This window comes from Oppia nitens, unplaced genomic scaffold, assembly GCF_028296485.1.
Source record: "Oppia nitens isolate AA-2021 unplaced genomic scaffold, nextdenovo-longstitch-racon4-pilon3 scaffold1_pilon_pilon_pilon, whole genome shotgun sequence".
Lineage (NCBI taxonomy): Eukaryota > Metazoa > Arthropoda > Arachnida > Sarcoptiformes > Oppiidae > Oppia > Oppia nitens.
Window position 1 is genome coordinate 12,166,668 of NW_026533199.1, and position 17,459 is coordinate 12,184,126.

Here is a 17,459-nt window from a genome sequence, read left to right on the forward strand (position 1 = left end):
AATTGTCTCTTGATTTACTGTATTTATGGTTTCGTTGCTTTCTGAACGCATTTCCCTATCATATGGTCCAATAAGTGTTAGTTTGAGTGATGGGATAAAGACTTCATTAAATGGTGGGATAGTAACGACGTCAGCGAACCCACTGTTTATTATTTCGGTGTCCAACCCGCGTTTGTTAATTAATACGTAATTGGGTATGATTTTTGAGTGCAGTATAAATTTATTACTCGTTATGGCAATAGGTAAGTAGGTTTTTATATTTCGCTGCATGAGTTTGCATTCTTGAACTATTAATGAAGCAGACCAGTCCATCAGAGCCTGGCTGCAATCAGAGGGCATTCTGAGAGTGTGAGACTGAAAGGTGAAACAAACTTCATTGGCACCTGTGGCTTTACACGCAAAGTCAGTTTTATAAGTCTCTTAAGTTATAACCAGTTATTGGTTTCCAACAGTTGATGCGACCGGTCGTCGGGGGTGACCAGAATGAATGATATAGCAGTTTGTAGTCGGGGACGTGTGATCGTCCCTTCAAATGTTTTCTATCTCTTTTTGGCACTTCACACATTAATGCTACGCGTATTGCGATTGGTTTTCCCTTTTTTGCGTTATTGGGTATAAGATCGGCTGACTCGACATCTACTGCAACTGCAGACATGTTGGGCAACATCGTAAGCGTCTCCTCGTCTATGACTTCCGGCCTACTTATAGTATCTTCTGGTCTAATGTGAGTTCGACAAACAAATATCGATTTTCTACATTCATTACAATTTGTTTTATCAGGTATACTAAAATGATTATCATATTCACTGATTATTGAGTCTAAATTGATTTCGTGATAATCGGCTATTCTTGATAGTTCGTGTTTATAGAATTCTAATTTTAATCGACAATCGTTATATCTTTCTATAGCTTGTATATAATAATTAGTTAATGTAGTTAACCAATATTCAGAAAATCTGAATTGAATAGGTTTAGGAAACACAATTACAGGAAACTGAGGTTTGACGGCTACATCGAATGTTGGTTTCCCTTTCTTAACCTTTTCAACCTGTCGGTATAGCTCTTTCCTAATGTAAGTAATTTTCTCTCTTTCTTTGGTGACTTCTCTCTTAATCTGACGGTAGTCGGGAAAATTCTTTTCGATTTCGTTGAAAATTTGTTTTGTTTGGTTTGACATCTAATGTAAATGTAAAATCAATGCGGGCTTTGATTATCAAAGTCTACATTAACTACTAACCTATTAATTTAAAATTAACTCAAAACAAACTTGTCAACAAATTATCCTATATACTTGGTAGAACCTCCCCTCTTTGTATTAACATTAATCTAATAACCTTTCATACCCGAGTCCATACATTCATACAACAAACACAATTCATTAATTTGCATAAAACATTTATTTTAAATAGATCAACAAACAAAATACATTAGTTAATTAATTATAAGACATATTTATTGTTATTCTAACAGCATTTTTTGAAACAAATAAAACATTTATTATTTTGGAGTATTGCGGCATGATCGGGTTTAAGAGGGCATATTAATCGGAGTCCTGGTTCCATTTCAATCAGGTTCCGGACTTGTAGCCTTCTCAGGTTCCTGTATTTTTCATAATGTTTCCAGGTTTCGGGCCGGTCTTCTCGTCTGCTACGTTGATGCCTCTCGATGTTATCCGAACTTTCGGCCACTGTACGTAGGTGTAGTCGTAATTGCACTCTCAGTTCTCCAATCCTCCTTGTTTGTTCTAAGTTGGTTGGATTCGGGTTTTCGGCGATGTATGCCTCTATGGCTTCTACTCTTGCCTTAACACGTCTGTAAAGTTTGTTGATATTTCTTCGTATCTTGCGTAAAGTATGTTGTGTCGGAAAAATCGACTCGTTTGGATCGAATGGCCCGTCGCTGTCACTGCCCGCAACATCCATTTCCTGACATTGGGTATTCGACATCTATTAGTAGGGTAGGTAGGTGGAAACAAAGAAAAGCATTAATTCAGGCACAAACATTTAATATTCAGTATTACATCTGGGTTTAATGTCGATAAGCAAGTAAAAATGTAAATATTTTAGTCAGTTGAGTTAAATGGCAACTGAATAGGCGACAACTTATGAGTGTTAAAATGTTCCACCATTTTACTTATTGATGAAAACATCAATGGACAACCGGATTGATCGCATTTAATGGTACTCGTATTAACACTTGATTGTGTCCGAACTTGGTTAACTCGGAATCTTGTGATTAAAGGTGGTGATGGTGTCGGGACATATGGTGTAATTGACGAGTTACTTATATCATCAAGACTTAATGTGTCGGGATCTCTAGTTGGTTTACATAAGTTATGGTGTTTTTCCCATTCGGTTAATGAGCCAAAAGATTGTATACAAAACAAACAATCAAAATTAGTCTTTCCGTGTTGACGTCTTTCGTGTTCGTTTAAAGTAATGATAGAATCGAATTTCGCAAAACAATTCAAACAAGGATATCGGGGTTGATGACGAAGATAAACGTGAATGCTCAAGTCTTCTTCAGTTAAAAACTGTTCGTCGCAACCTTCCTTTTGACAGCTTATTAATTGTAAATCCATCGGTGAGTATTCTGGAGATCGATGACCGTTATTCATTGTAAGAGATAAGGTTTCACGCGATGTGTCACTGTCTTCCAGTGTTATTGTCTCGGGGTTTATCCGAACTGATCTACAAATTATGTTATGTGAATCCAAATCTTTCTTTGTACTGAATTTTTCATTACAATAGATGCAATCAAACAAATTCAACCCATGATGAGTTTCCTTGTGGTCGCGCAAGGTTTTGGGTGATCTGAAGTCTTTGTTGCAATCACAACACCTATATGAGGTTGGAAATTTTCGAAATTTAATTTTATGATTAAGTTGACGATGTAGAACAAGATCTCCCTTTTCAATGAAAAATTCGGGGCATAGGTCACACTTCCTTGCCGACTTGAGTTTTCGGTTGTGCATAGCTTTCTTGTGATTGTATAAATCGTAGCCACTTGAGAATTTCCTTTCGCATAATAAACAATAAAATGGTTTTGCTTGTTTGTCAAGTTTGGGTGTTTTTATTATACTTTCTGTCGAACGTTTAGTCCGTTCAACTAAAGGATCAGATGGTAATTTGGGCCTGCCGTTGTTGAGCTGACGAATACAGTCAGCCGAGTAAGTGTCGAGATGTCTAAACGATGCGTTTTGCCAGCAAAACCTTTGCTCACATGAGCCTGTAATGCAATGATACTTAGGATCTCTGTTGTGTTTATAAACTAAATGGTGATCAAGTTTTTCTTGATTTATAAATGTCTCATCACATTTATGACACGTGCCATGTTCTAGTTTTCCGTGTTGATTTAGTTCTTTTATAGTATGAAATACTTTGCTGCAGTTTTCGTCATTGCACGCAAAAGAAGTTTGTATTAATTTTGGCCAATTATTGTCGCCACTATACTTAGTAGTCGTAAATGTTTGAAGCAAAGTGTTACCGTGAGTATTATTAGACTGGTGACAGACAATTGGGACTTTGTTTTTATAGAATGGACTATTTATTCTCTTCTTGTCCGGTAACTTCATAACGTTTAGCTCATCATTGCAGTGCCTACTTTCAACTTGATGATTATGTAGTTTTGTGTAATCATAGAATTCTTCGCTGCAGTTGTTACAAATTATTGGTGGTTCAAACCCGTGATGTAGCATTTCACCAATGAATTTGTGTGCTTGGAAAGTGCTAAAATAATGTTTGTAGACCAAATGTTTGTAATATAAACCCGGTTCAATAAATTTCCCTCTACATCTCACGCATTCGATGGCTTCTAGACAACGTCGGTCGTTAGGCGTAAATATATAGGTTATCACGTTTGTCTTTTCTGATTTGTCACGTATTAGTTCTTCAACTCTAGACAATGAATCCCTACTGTAGCTACTATCGTCATATAGGCCCGACATTGTATACTGTTGAATATTAAAATCATGTTAGTTGGTGTATATGTAAATGTTAATATATAAAATAATTAAAGCATAAAATTTTAGGTATAACATCGGGTGACCGGCATTGTTTTCACCGAAAACACCTAAGTATACCTTAGTGTTAAGCATATTACAGATACTACATACACACACAATAGAATACACAATACTACACACAAATTGCACCTAACATTTATAAGTTGTGAAGCGGACGCCCAGCAGTGCCGTCACACGGGTCGCCTACTCACAACATTCTTTAAATGTCAAGTGCTTTAACAATGGACTCGGCGTATGTAGGAGTCATTAACTCTAATTGTTTTCTGGTTGAATTATTCATAACCTTAATAACCGGTATGTTTTCTGGTAGATTTTCTAACCATTGATTATAATAATGATTAAGCTCAAGGAGGTAAGGGACACGGATGTAGCCACTTTCCTCGGCCCGCGCTCGACAATATATATTGTTAGTGAGTTTATCTATAGGTGTCTCAACATAAACTACTAGATCGTATTTCAAGGCGTCCGCATATTGAGATAACTGTTCATTAACTATAGCATCGAACACCTCGCTCTCATAATTAGACATGAGATGTTGATCAACAAGTGTGGGTTTAAAGACGCGAATCGCGGAGAAATACGATCTTTCCATAACCTTAATGTCACTACCATCACGTGGCAACGCTCGGTGATGGTCAATCATTGTAAGTGCAACATAACTTTCAAATAAAAAGGCTCTCTTTTCAGGTTTCCTATAGTAGGCTTTTAATAAGTTAAGGCCGTTTAGGTCTCTCCACTTATCTATAGGTTCATTATGTATAGAAAGTCTGTTTGCTATTTGAGATTGACTTAAATAATGACTAAAGGTTGTCTTTCCTGACCCTATATTCCCTTCCAATAATATAGTTTTATACATTGATACTTATAAAATTATAGCCCAATATCAACGACGGTATACCACTAGGCCTTATTAATTACTAAAATTAGTATAATAAAATAATTGAAGTGAACCGGTTAGATAACTTAATTGATAAGATAATAAAATTAAATCGTGGAATGGTTTGTTTCGATTGAGCAACTATACTCAAGTGTTTTTAGCTTAATATTTAACAAGTAAATCAAAAGTGAACTACTACGGCCGATTGTAATTCACAATTACATATACTTATTTATAAATTATTAAATTAAATCGTTATATAAATTTAAAGAAAATAAAAACATAAAATAAAAGGATAGGTTTTTTGTTTCGGATACACCTCGACTGCCAGGGCTACTCACCCGGCCCAGGGCACAACTGCCCGGGTTAGTCAAGGGAAGCAAATAATAAAACATAAAAGCAAAATACATTTAAGTCAAATAAGTAATAATAAATTTCAAATTATAAATTAATTAAAACCAATAATTAAAATGTGGGGCTTTTGGGAATTTATCATCCCCTACTTCTGAAAATAGAATCTATGTAACGGTCTAGTAATACTAGTAGTATTCATTGGGTGTTACAACCCGTTGCAACTACTTATTAGATAAAATTATTTATCACTACATAGTTCAGTGTATACTACTTAGATAGAAATTATTTATCAATACATAGTTCAGTGTATACTACTTAGATAGAAATTATTTATCAATACATAGTTCAGTGTATACTACTTAGATAGAAATTATTTATCAATACATAGTTCAGTGTATACTACTTAGATAGAAATTATTTATCAATACATAGTTCAGTGTATACTACTTAGATAGAAATTATTTATCAATACATAGTTCAGTGTATACTACTTAGATAGAAATTATTTATCAATACATAGTTCAGTGTATACTACTATTAAATAGTCAACTCACTTTTACCGACGGTAATTATTGACCGACTTTGTATTGACACGATAGCTATTGAGTAGTTTCCGCAGTTTGTTGTGGAACTGATTCGGTGACAGCTGTAGTATCTTCAACTGTTGTTATCTTAATTATGTCGACTGCAGTCCTGTTGGGATCAATTCAGTGATAGTTATCGTGTCTTCAACTGTTGGTATCTCTTCAGTTGGAATCGCTTCTTCAGTTGTAATTGATTTTCTCTTTGGTTTAATAATCTTTTTCTTACTGATTATGTCGACTGCAGTCCCGTTGGGATCAATTCAGTGATAGTTATCGTGTCTTCAACTGTTGATATCTCTTCAGTTGGAATCGCTTCTTCAGTTGTAATTGATTTTCTCTTTGGTTTAATAATCTTTTTCTTACTGATTATGTCGACTGCAGTCCCGTTGGGATCAATTCAGTGATAGTTATCGTGTCTTCAACTGTTGATATCTCTTCAGTTGGAATCGCTTCTTCAGTTGTAATTGATTTTCTCTTTGGTTTAATAATCTTTTTCTTACTGATTATGTCGACTGCAGTCCCGTTGGGATCAATTCAGTGATAGTTATCGTGTCTTCAACTGTTGATATCTCTTCAGTTGGAATCGCTTCTTCAGTTGTAATTGATTTTTATTTAATTTCAAACAAAATTAATAGTAATAATAATGACACATATATTCTACATACAATTTATTTATTAACTTTTATTTCATACTAGATTTTTACATATCATTTCATGTTTACAACAACACTGCTAATCCTCTATTCGATCGGGAACTCCTGATCCCAACAGTTTTGTTGGACGATCAGTACGGGTGGAGTTTCGCTCACAGTACACATAACAATACCATTCAAGGAATGGTATGCTGTATGTGTGTGTGTGTGTTATACATGTATACTAAAATTGTTTTCGTTAAAATAGTTTGTTAAAAATAGAAACTATTTTTAATGACTATTTTAATATTTATCAATTTAATCAAGACATGTTATTACATTTCGGTCAAAACGAAGAGATTCTGTTAGGAATGGACTTTATAAATAAACATATAGACATAATAAACCTTACAGAAGACGCACCAAAAATTACTTTTAAATTACCCGACCCTACTGATACCATGGATGTCAATGAGCTACTCACTATGTCGCCTTACTACAAACCTAGTGACAACTACACGCAAGACATCATTAGCTCAATGATGCTCACAATAACCGAAGAAAAAACAAAGTTAAAAATTATGAATATACATATGGATGACACTACAGATTATGAAATTGAAGAAAGAGATCTTATCGATTTACCTGAAGAAGTTGACGTTGACAGCATGATAGACAAAACAAACGTCGATGAATTCAATCAAATGAAAGACTTCTTAATAACAAAAAGGCATTTCTTTGTCACCTCTTTAAAAGACATAGGCACGACCGACATTTTGGAGCATACTATTGAATTAACCACAGATGTGCCTTTCTATAGGAAACCGTATCACACAAATCCAATCAAGGCTGAATTTATCAAAAATCATGTGCAACAACTATTAAAAGAAGGATTAATTCGCGAGTCAAGAAGCTGTTATGCCGCCCCTGTAGTAGTAGCTTACAAGAAAAATGGAGACATGAGGTTTTGCATTGACTACCGAGAACTCAACACTGCAACCATTAAAGACCGCTTTCCGTTGCCACTTATAGACGATTTGTTGCATGCATTGGGTTCCAGTAATTATTACTCCAGTCTCGACCTATTTTCGGGATTTCATCAAATCAAAATAGCAGAAAAGGACAAACACAAAACTGCATTCATATGCAGCGAAGGATTTTACGAGTATAACGTCTTAAGTTTTGGTCTGACCAACGCACCGGCTACTTTCGAAAGAATGATGCAGAAGGCTTTCGCTGGATACTTATTCAAATTTGTTCTAGTCTATTTAGACGACATAGTGGTTTACTCCAAGACTTTTGAAGAACATCTCAAGCACTTAGATCTTGCCTTTGACCGCCTCAAACAAGCAAATTTACGAGTTAATTCAAAGAAATGTCAATTCTTAGCAAAGAAATTACAGTACTTAGGATATATAGTAAGCATGGACGGTATCAGTCCCAATCCCGCTAATGTTGAGAAGATAACGAATATGCCTGAACCAAAAACACTAAAACACGTGCGACGATTTCTAGGATTATGTAACTATTATCGATGTTTGATTAAAGACTTTGCAAAGATAGCTAAACCTATCACAGATTTATTAAAAAAGACAATCGCAGCGAAAGTCAACAAAATAAATTGGACACATGAATGTGATATTGCGTTCAATAAATTAAAAGAAAAGTTGTCTACCTACCCAGTTGTTGGTCATTATAAGCCTGATGAGCCGATAATCCTCTACACCGACGCTAGTAAATATTCTGCCGGATGGGTTCTACATCAATTACAGAACGGTATTGAAAGAGTATTACTATACGGAAGTTACAAATTTAGCCTGAGAGAACAGAACTATTGTGTCACGGATCAAGAGGCACTAGCGCTAGTAAAAGGCATCAGAGCCGTACAACAATATATTAACAACGCCCCATTTACCGTTCGTGTAGATCATCATAGCCTATGTTTTCTCACAACAATGAAGAATCTTAACGGAAGACTCGGAAGATACGCTTTGGAAATACAACACTTAATCCCCAACTTACGCATAGAATATAAATCTGGGTCACTTCACAAGAACAGCGACTGTATGTCAAGACTTCCGATAATAGAACAAGAGTTAATCGATAGTAAAGCCATTAAGCCATCAAAAGCTAAATGTATTTCAATCGCACTGTGCAAGTCTAAGGAATGTATATTAAACGATATGGAGCGTGCAAGAGAGGAACTGATGCATTTTTCAGATATCAAATCGTTTGAGTATTTTGGTTGGGAATTCACTCTAAACAGTTTAACAAATGTCAAAACTGTTAAAATACACAATAATCAAATAACAGAGTCTAACGCTCAAGAATTAATAAACACCCGCGAAGAACAGCTAAAAGATTCTTGGACTCGGTCACTCATCGAATCATTGGAAAGAAACGAATTAGAAACACAAAAAAGACATGTACTCATTGATGGATGCGTTTACCGAATATTCTATTTTGAGGGACACCCTGTTTATTTGTTTTGCCTACCAAAACACTTGAGAGAATTAGTTCTTTCCGATTTACACGGATCACTAACATCTGGACATATGGGGAGAGATCGCACTATGAGTGAAGTTTACCGTCGATTCTATTGGCCAGAAAGAAAGAAAGAGGTGGATAAATTCGTAAGAAGCTGTAATTGTTGCCAACGACGTAAACATGAGACAACATATCCGAGAGGATTACTACATTCAATCTCTATCGAACACCCAATGGACCTCATAGGCATGGATCTGGTCGGACCGTTACCCCGTAGCAATGACTATCGTTATCTCATTGTTGCCGTCGACTATGCTACACGATTTGTAATTCTGGGAAAAATCAAAGATAGGCAACCACAAGGAATAGCGGAGTTCTTTATAAAGCAAATTTGTCTAAGATTTGGCTGTCCTACGCGAATATTGACTGATCAGGCAAGGGAATTAATATCGCAAGCAATGGAAGTCGTATTTCAAAGTTTTCAAACACAACATAGTCTCTGTGCTCCTTATAAACCTTCAACACAAGGACTAGTGGAGAGAACAAACAGGACGATAATAAATTCTCTCTCATTATACTGTCACAGCAATCAAGAAAACTGGTCATCGGTTATTCCGTACATAGAGTTTGCAATCAACGCATCCACTCAATCTTCTACTGGAAAATCTCCATTTTATTTAATGCATGGTTTTCATGTTCGTAAACCTATAGATGTTGCCTTTGGTCTACCATTCGACCACCCCAAACAAACAACTGGCGACTATTTAGCCGACGCCCGAGAAGTTGCTCGAGAGTTTCTAAAGTCAGCCCAGGATAAACAAAAATTCTATTACGATCAAAAACGAAGTCCACAGTTTTTCGCTATAGGAGACACGGTGGGACGATACAAACTTTTACGACAAAAGGGGGTCAACACTAAAATGCAGTTAAAATATTTTGGACCTTATAAAGTGGTCAAGATACACGGTGACCCACCAAACAACTATACTATTGAAAGTCTTTCAGACCCAAGAGAAAGATCTAAAATCCCTATAGAACAACTTAAATTATGGTACTTAAGAGAACCTATCGAAACAGAATATTTTGAGGAAAATAATAGCCCAAATAACAACGATATCCCGCATGAAACCAATTGTGTTTCGTGTTCACAAATCAGTCTGCGTACTGATAGTAATAATAATACAGGGAAAGCTTATGAGATCCCTGACAAAGGAGTGGTCGTCTGCGAACTTCCACAGTCCGTTAATTATCTTACAGTGGGAAATGAAGACATCATTTCGCCGACTGTTGTATCGACGTCGTCTAACCAATGAAGAAAAGGTGTTCTACATTGGCAGTTTCTTGAAGTTTTACGCGTAAAATATTTGGACTCGCATCGATCACTCTCTTAGTGATCGATACGACTTTAAATGTTTATCTTAAGTATAGCTTGAACTTATTTATCTGCTTTAATTATTGTAGCATTTTAAACGTTTGATGTTTATTATTATCTTGTTGTTGTTTTAATTTGTGTTGTTTTAAGCATTCTAAAATACAAAAAAAATATATATAAAATAGAATGTTGGCTCAGCTCAGGGACTGAACTGACGGTCAGGAGGCCGATAAAATAGCAGTTTGTTTTAAAATAAATAAACTATTTTAAGATTATAATTTTAGCAAAATTGTTATGCACACAGCACTGATTAAAACATAACATACCATTCCTAAAATGGTATCGGTATGTGTTTTAGTAGTCAAAACCCCACCCAAACGTACTGACCAACAAAAACTGTTGTGCTGTGAGGTCCCGGAGCGAGTCGAGTACTAACAGTGTATCAGTAAAGATCAGAAAAATTGTTTCAATCAGAATAAATGTTTTGAAAACAAAATATGTGTTTTTATTATTAGTTTTATTTAATGTTAAGTGAAAATTCATTGAGACTGAGAGAGTGATCCCATAAAAAGGGATAACAAGTGAAGATACGATAGCTATCACCGAACCAGTTCCAGAAAATTGATTGTTAAGTCATATATCAACACAAGAGATAACAACGAGTGAAGATACGATAGCTATCACCGAACCAGTTCCAGAGAATTGATTGTGAAGTCATATATCAACACAAGAGATAACAACGAGTGAAGATACGATAACTGTCACCGAACCAGTCCCAGGGGAATTAATTGTGAAGTCATATATCAATACAAGAGATAACAAGTGAAGATACGATAACTGTCACCGAATTGATCCCAACCGGAACCACAGTCGACATAATTAGTAAGAAAAAGATAATAAAACCGAAACGAAAATCTATTACTACTGAAGAAGTGATTACACCTCAAGAGATAGCGACATTTGAGGACATCATAACTACCGCTGAACCAGTCCAACAACAAACCTCGGGAACTATTCGATCGGTTGATAGAACAGATATCGGGTCAATAGAGAGTCGACCAGTAATTACCGTCGGTAAAAGTGAGTTGACCATTCAATAAGTAGTATACACTGGGCTATCATTGATAAATAATTTTACCTAAGTAGTATACACTGGGATATATGCTGATAAATAATTCTATCTAAGTAGTATACACTGGGCTATCATTGATAAATAATTTTACCTAAGTAGTATACACTGGGATATATGCTGATAAATAATTTTATCTAAGTAGTATACACTGGGCTGTCAATGATAATAATTTTATCTAAGTAGTATACACTGGGCTATATACTGATAAATAATTTTATCTAAGTAGTATACACTGGGCTATCATTGATAAATAATTTTACCTAAGTAGTATACACTGGGATATATACTGATAAATAATTTTATCTAAGTAGTATACATGGGTTGTGACACCTAATGAACAGGTGCCAATACTAGACCGTTACAATATCAATTAAATCAATAATTTAACATAATAAGTTTTTTATTTGCTTATATATTGAATTTATTAAATATCAAATAGCATAACTGTCCCAACACTGAATGCGGTGCAATGGTAGTGACCGAAATGGATCTGGCCATCGGTAACTGTACCCGATGTGGACTAGCATTTTGTACCAGTTGTATGAAACCATATCATGGTGGCTATGATTGCCAGTTGAAAACCGAGGAACGGGAGGAAATGATACAGATATATCAGAGCGAATTGATAGCCGAGCAACTGTACTCTGCGGAAGAGGCACTTGACCGGGCCATAGCCGAAGCGGAACGGGAGGATAAAGCATGGATTGATCGGATCAGAGAAGAACAGAAGGTTATCAGAGAACAGGAAGCGATGATCGAAGAGCAGAGGATAGCCGATGAGGAAAGGGCTGCTGAAGAGAGACGTAGAGCCTATGCCGAAACGTTTAGGCGAGAGGCCGAACTAAGGGAACGGGAGATTATTGCCGCACAGTCAGCTGAACGCGAACGCCGACAACGGGATCGCCAGGAAGCCCGACAGCGTGAGGAACGGGAGTCCGAACAGATTGTCCGCCAAGTGAGCCGTCCCTGTCCTAAATGTAGAGCACCCATTCAGGTATGCATACCATCTCTCTCTCTCTCTCTCTTTCTCTCTCTCTCTCTCTCTCTCTCTCTCTCTCTCTCTCTCTCTCTCTCTCTCTGTCTGTCTGTCTGTCTGTCTGTCTGTCGCTAACAATGTTTACATAATTAGTATTGTGTTTAATAATAATAATTGAATTATTTTTAATATGTTTTCTATTATTTTTATCGGGGGATCGATATGCTTATTGTATTGTATGTATCTAATTATTGTATGTACTGTACTGTATTAGAAAAACGGTGGGTGCAATCATATAGTATGCCAAAAGTGTGGCCACCAATTTTGTTACAATTGTCTCAGTGATCGACATCAAAGTTGCGGCAATTGGATCTAAATTTTTTTGTTTGTTTGTTTAGTTTAACTATTAAATAATTTTTTTTGTGTATATTTATCACTTCAATCTAAAAAATATTTTTTTTAAAAATCTTTTTTGATATAACTAAATGTTAATATATTTTACTGTATATTTTTAAAAAATCATTTAATCATTAATATACACACACTTAATACTATTATATATTATTATTATTAATAATTATTAATTTATATATTTATTATCTAACCTTAAAAAACTAACTGTAAAAATGTTAATTATATTAATAATAATTTTAGTAATATTACATTTAATTGTCTAATTAGTATTGAATTAGCATTTATTTAATAGAAAATTTTAATACAAAATCAATATAAATATTTTTAATTTTCAATTTTTTATTATTATTATTATTGTCTACAGAAAAATGAGGGCTGCAATCATATGACATGCATTCACTGTAAATATGAGTTTTGCTGGGAATGTATGGGCTATTGGCAAGGATATCATCATATATGTCCTAGATAATTTTTTAATATTTTAATTATTATTAATAATTTTTATAATATCAAAATATTTGACAACTAGAAACAAATTGTTTTATAAATGCCAAAAATATATATACTTTTTTTAAATATAAATAATGAGAATATATACAAATTTTTTTTCAATTATTCAATGAATTTATTGTTTTTATATTTTTATATTTTTCAATATATTTATATTTTGTTGTAATTATTGATATTACATTTGTAGTATTGATTGTAAAAAATAAAAAATAGTTATACAGTAATAATAATAATAATAATAATAATTAATATTAGTTGTAATTAATATCCCAAAATATTTTCATAATCAAATAGTTTACATTTAGCCCTCCAGTGTCGCTGTTGTATCTCATCATTATCGGTAATATCATCCAAACATAGCCAACAAAAATGTACCATGCACATTTTACATTGCATATGATTGCAACCATCAATTTTCTTGCAATTTGAAAATTAATAATTAAATCATAAATAATTAATTAATATTAATTTTTTAAAAAATAATGTTAATATTTTTTTAGATACCTGTATAATATTCATATATGTATATGAAATAAATATATATATATAATTATTATACAGGAATAATATTAAATAAAAATATTAACATTATTATTAAATATATATATATATATATATACTGTATATATATATATAAATGATATATAATTAACTAAACAAACAAAAAGTTTAGATAACAACCCATACCTCACACCGTATCCGACATTTGGGACACTGTTTGAAATGCGTGCGAATAAACTCTTCTGATTCGCGATTTTCGACCGCGTGTTTGGCCTGATCTACCAGTGCCTCAGTGCACGTGCGCTGTTGGCCATGATATTTGCGATTACAACTCGTACAAAACGCGTAATCGCATTTCTGACAGTAGCCATAGTTTCTACTGTTATCGATATCAACCGAGTCGTTACATTTGGGACAATAGGCCTATTATATTAAGTAAAATAATTATTAAACAAAAAAAATAAATGAGCATGATAAATTTTAATATCATTATAATTTATGTTATAATTACCATATCGTCCATAACATCGACAGTTTTCTTGAGCAACAGTTTATGATATCTGACCAGCGATTTAGGGCTCAACAGTTTGCATATTAACTCATAGGATGCCTCACCGCCACCACCACCACTACCGGTGCACTGGTCATCGGGACATTTGATATGATGTACCGTACCATCAGTTATCTGAGTGTCCAAATACTGGGCCAAACAATCGGTACAAAACTGGTGCCGACATCCGGTAAACTGTTGACACTTGTCTTTGGGTATGTCATCCAAACATAGCTTACAGTGTAGTTTACCTGGTAATTAAAATATATTAATTTTAATTAAATAATTAAATAATGTGCTAGCTAAATTTTGTTCAAAAAATAATTTACCGGTACTAGTATTGCCTGTTTTTGTTTTTTGGCGATTATTATTATTATTATTACTTTTATTATTAGTAGTATTATTTTTGGTGATATTTGAACCGTTATTATTATTATTATTTTTATTATTAGACGGTTGTCTCACTTGATATTCAGTCCAATTAAGTCCCCGAAGTTTGGCGGCCATTATCAACGCCTGCGATACGCCAGGACTGGTGGCCGTAATAAACAGTGTCAGACGGGGCGGAACCGGCCGTTTATTGCCATTAGACTCGACAATAACAATCATTGCACCGTTAACTGTAGCGTCGCGCCAATTGTTGACCAATTGGCGAACAAAATCGGTAAGATTGCCGACATCAGTGGTGTCCACACCTTTTAATACTGATTTGCATTTAGTTATATTGCTATCTTGTTGTCTAGTATTGTGCAGCAGATCCCGGTTCTCGGACGACAACGACGACTGGCCAACCGTTTCATACACTGACTGGGATTCGGGCTGTGGCGGCGGTGGCGGCCGGTTATTGACTACTGATACGCTACGAGCGTTGGGTTTATGATCCTTATATATTGTCCACGACATACGGCTACCGCGTCTATGTTTGGCCGCTGCATCTAATAGTTCGTGACTGGCAGCTATACTTACGGCCGTAACAAACAGTGTAATATAACCACCACCGTTGGCCACATTTTGTTGTTGTTGTTGTTGTTTACCACCGCAACGCTCTACCGATTCAATCATCTGGCCGTTAACTGCCGCATAATTCCAGTTGTCCACCAGTTGTCCGATAAAATCCCGGAGATTGTCGACACCTGTAGTATCCAATCCTCGTATAACTGATTTACGTTTGTTTATCTCATTATTATTATTATTATTATTATTATTGTAGTTGTTTTTGTTACGCCTCCTATAGCGCTGCCTCGGGTGGCGGGAAGCAGAGGCTCCTATACCAACATTGCTGTCCGTACCGTCCGATTCCGATTCATCGGCAGCTATGACGAGATGACGGTTATCATTGATCTGGCGATTGAAGCTACTATTGTTTGTGGTGACCACCGGCGCCGCCACCGTACGCACCGAACCAGGAATAGCCCGAATCGGATTGTTGTGTATTCTCAAAGTATTTGTTGGCGTCGTCGTCGTCGTCGGCCGGGCGGCTACGGCACTAGAGGTTGCGGTTGTGTTGGCCAACCCATAGCTAGACGACGACGACGACGACCCCAGTCTGGCAAACTGATGATACTTTTGTGGCTCCGTTGTTGGCCTCAATGTTAGCCTAGAGTTTGCCGCCGCTAGTTTCATCCTGGTATGTAATGTACAACTAGTTGCTGGCGGCGGCGGCAGCGGTTGTATTGTTGGTCGTCTGTAATCAGTACTCTGGGTCGTCGTCGTCGACACTTGTCGTGTCGGCTGTGGCCTAGGCTTTACCGTCGGCTGTGAACTGTAGGGATAGCTTACGGGCAGTAGCGGTGACGGTAGTTTAGTTGTCGATGTCGATGGCTGGCGATTGTCCAGTGTATAACTAGTATAGACTTTATTTGTGGTCACATCAAACCCACGGGTGCTGCTGACCGACGACGGCTGACTGTAAGTGTAGGCCACGTCCAGTGAATAGTTATTGACTATTGTAGGCCTAACTTGACTACTAGTACTACTGATGTTAGGGGTAGTCCTGGGGGTGGGGGGTAAGGAATGGGCAAAACAATAAAATATATTTAAATTAATTTTATTAATTCATACAATAGATTAGCATTTAGTTTTAGATTCACTTTTTAATTTAATAGCAATATATTATTTAGTCAATAATTGAATCAAAAAATATTAAAATTGTATTATTTTTACAATAATTATTAGCTTAAACCCAAAAAATCAATGCCATAATGTATATAATTTTTTTTTAAATGTATAAAATACTATTTTTATAACTTATTTTTTGTTGACTCAAAAAATAACTTAATTTTCAATTTAGTCCTAATTTATACTATTTATAAAATATAGTTAACAATTTAAGTTTTTTTGTTAAATATTAAATTTATAATTAAAATCTTATTTTTTTTTTTATAATAAATAGTAAACTTAAATATCAAAAACATATTTTTTTCTCACAACTCATATAACAAATGACCTTTGACCTCAAACCATATTTTGTTTTACAATAATAAAACATTAAATAGTAAATAAAATTTTTAGATAATTAAATATTAATACTTACTTTGAATTGTTTGATCCCATATTCCTTACACTTAATTATTATTAATGTTTTTTTTAAAAAATAAATATCAATAATAATAATATTAATTTATTAAAAATAAATTAAACATAATTGTTTCAAAATCAACAAAAAAAATTGTTGTTTTTAAAACCTAACTTAACATATCATAAATATAAATCTAAATGTATAATAATTATTATTTTTTTATAAAAAAAATATCTGTATCATCCCATCCCATGTTTATGTTACTAAAAATAATATAATAAAATGTTTGCTAAATATTAATAATAAATATCGTATAATACTATAACTGTTAGACGTTTACTATATACAGTATATCACTGTCTAACTTTAACTTTTATTTAGGTGTGGTTCACTATGGGAGTGGGGGGGTGTGGGGGTTGGCTAAAGCAAACTTTTGTGCGAACGAGGGCCAGGGGAGGGGTAGAGAGACTTTAAGAACGTTCGCATTTAGATAATATTTTATTTCTTAGTGTTGGGGAAGGCGGGGGG

The 17,459-nt window shown here is 34.8% G+C and overlaps 3 protein-coding genes across 3 annotated transcripts in view; 1 reads left to right on the plus strand and 2 right to left on the minus strand.

Annotated features, from left to right (window-relative positions):
* LOC128951533 (uncharacterized) overlaps window positions 1–13,321 on the plus strand; it is a 32,223-nt gene extending 18,902 nt beyond the window's left edge. Inside the window, exons 6-7 of the mRNA XM_054296780.1 lie at window positions 11,902–12,456; window positions 13,217–13,321. Coding sequence (XP_054152755.1) covers window positions 11,902–12,456; window positions 13,217–13,321 — 660 coding nt within the window. The remainder of the gene's footprint in view (window positions 1–11,901; window positions 12,457–13,216) is intronic.
* Window positions 4,110–4,911, minus strand: LOC128951927 (deoxynucleoside kinase-like). The gene has a single exon (XM_054297234.1). It carries the CDS (start codon window positions 4,878–4,880, stop codon window positions 4,224–4,226), a length of 657 nt encoding a protein of 218 aa, XP_054153209.1. The 5' UTR covers window positions 4,881–4,911; the 3' UTR covers window positions 4,110–4,223.
* A 271-nt stretch (window positions 13,322–13,592) lies between the features above and the next one.
* On the minus strand, window positions 13,593–16,997 carry LOC128951909 (protein kinase 4-like). Its single transcript, XM_054297210.1, has 5 exons — window positions 16,947–16,997; window positions 14,743–16,406; window positions 14,375–14,664; window positions 14,050–14,286; window positions 13,593–13,779 (listed from the first exon to the last, which is right to left on the minus strand). The coding sequence occupies exons 1-5, from the start codon at window positions 16,964–16,966 to the stop codon at window positions 13,624–13,626; spliced, it is 2,367 nt and encodes a 788-aa protein (XP_054153185.1). The 5' UTR covers window positions 16,967–16,997; the 3' UTR covers window positions 13,593–13,623.
* Window positions 16,998–17,459: the final 462 nt, after the last annotated feature.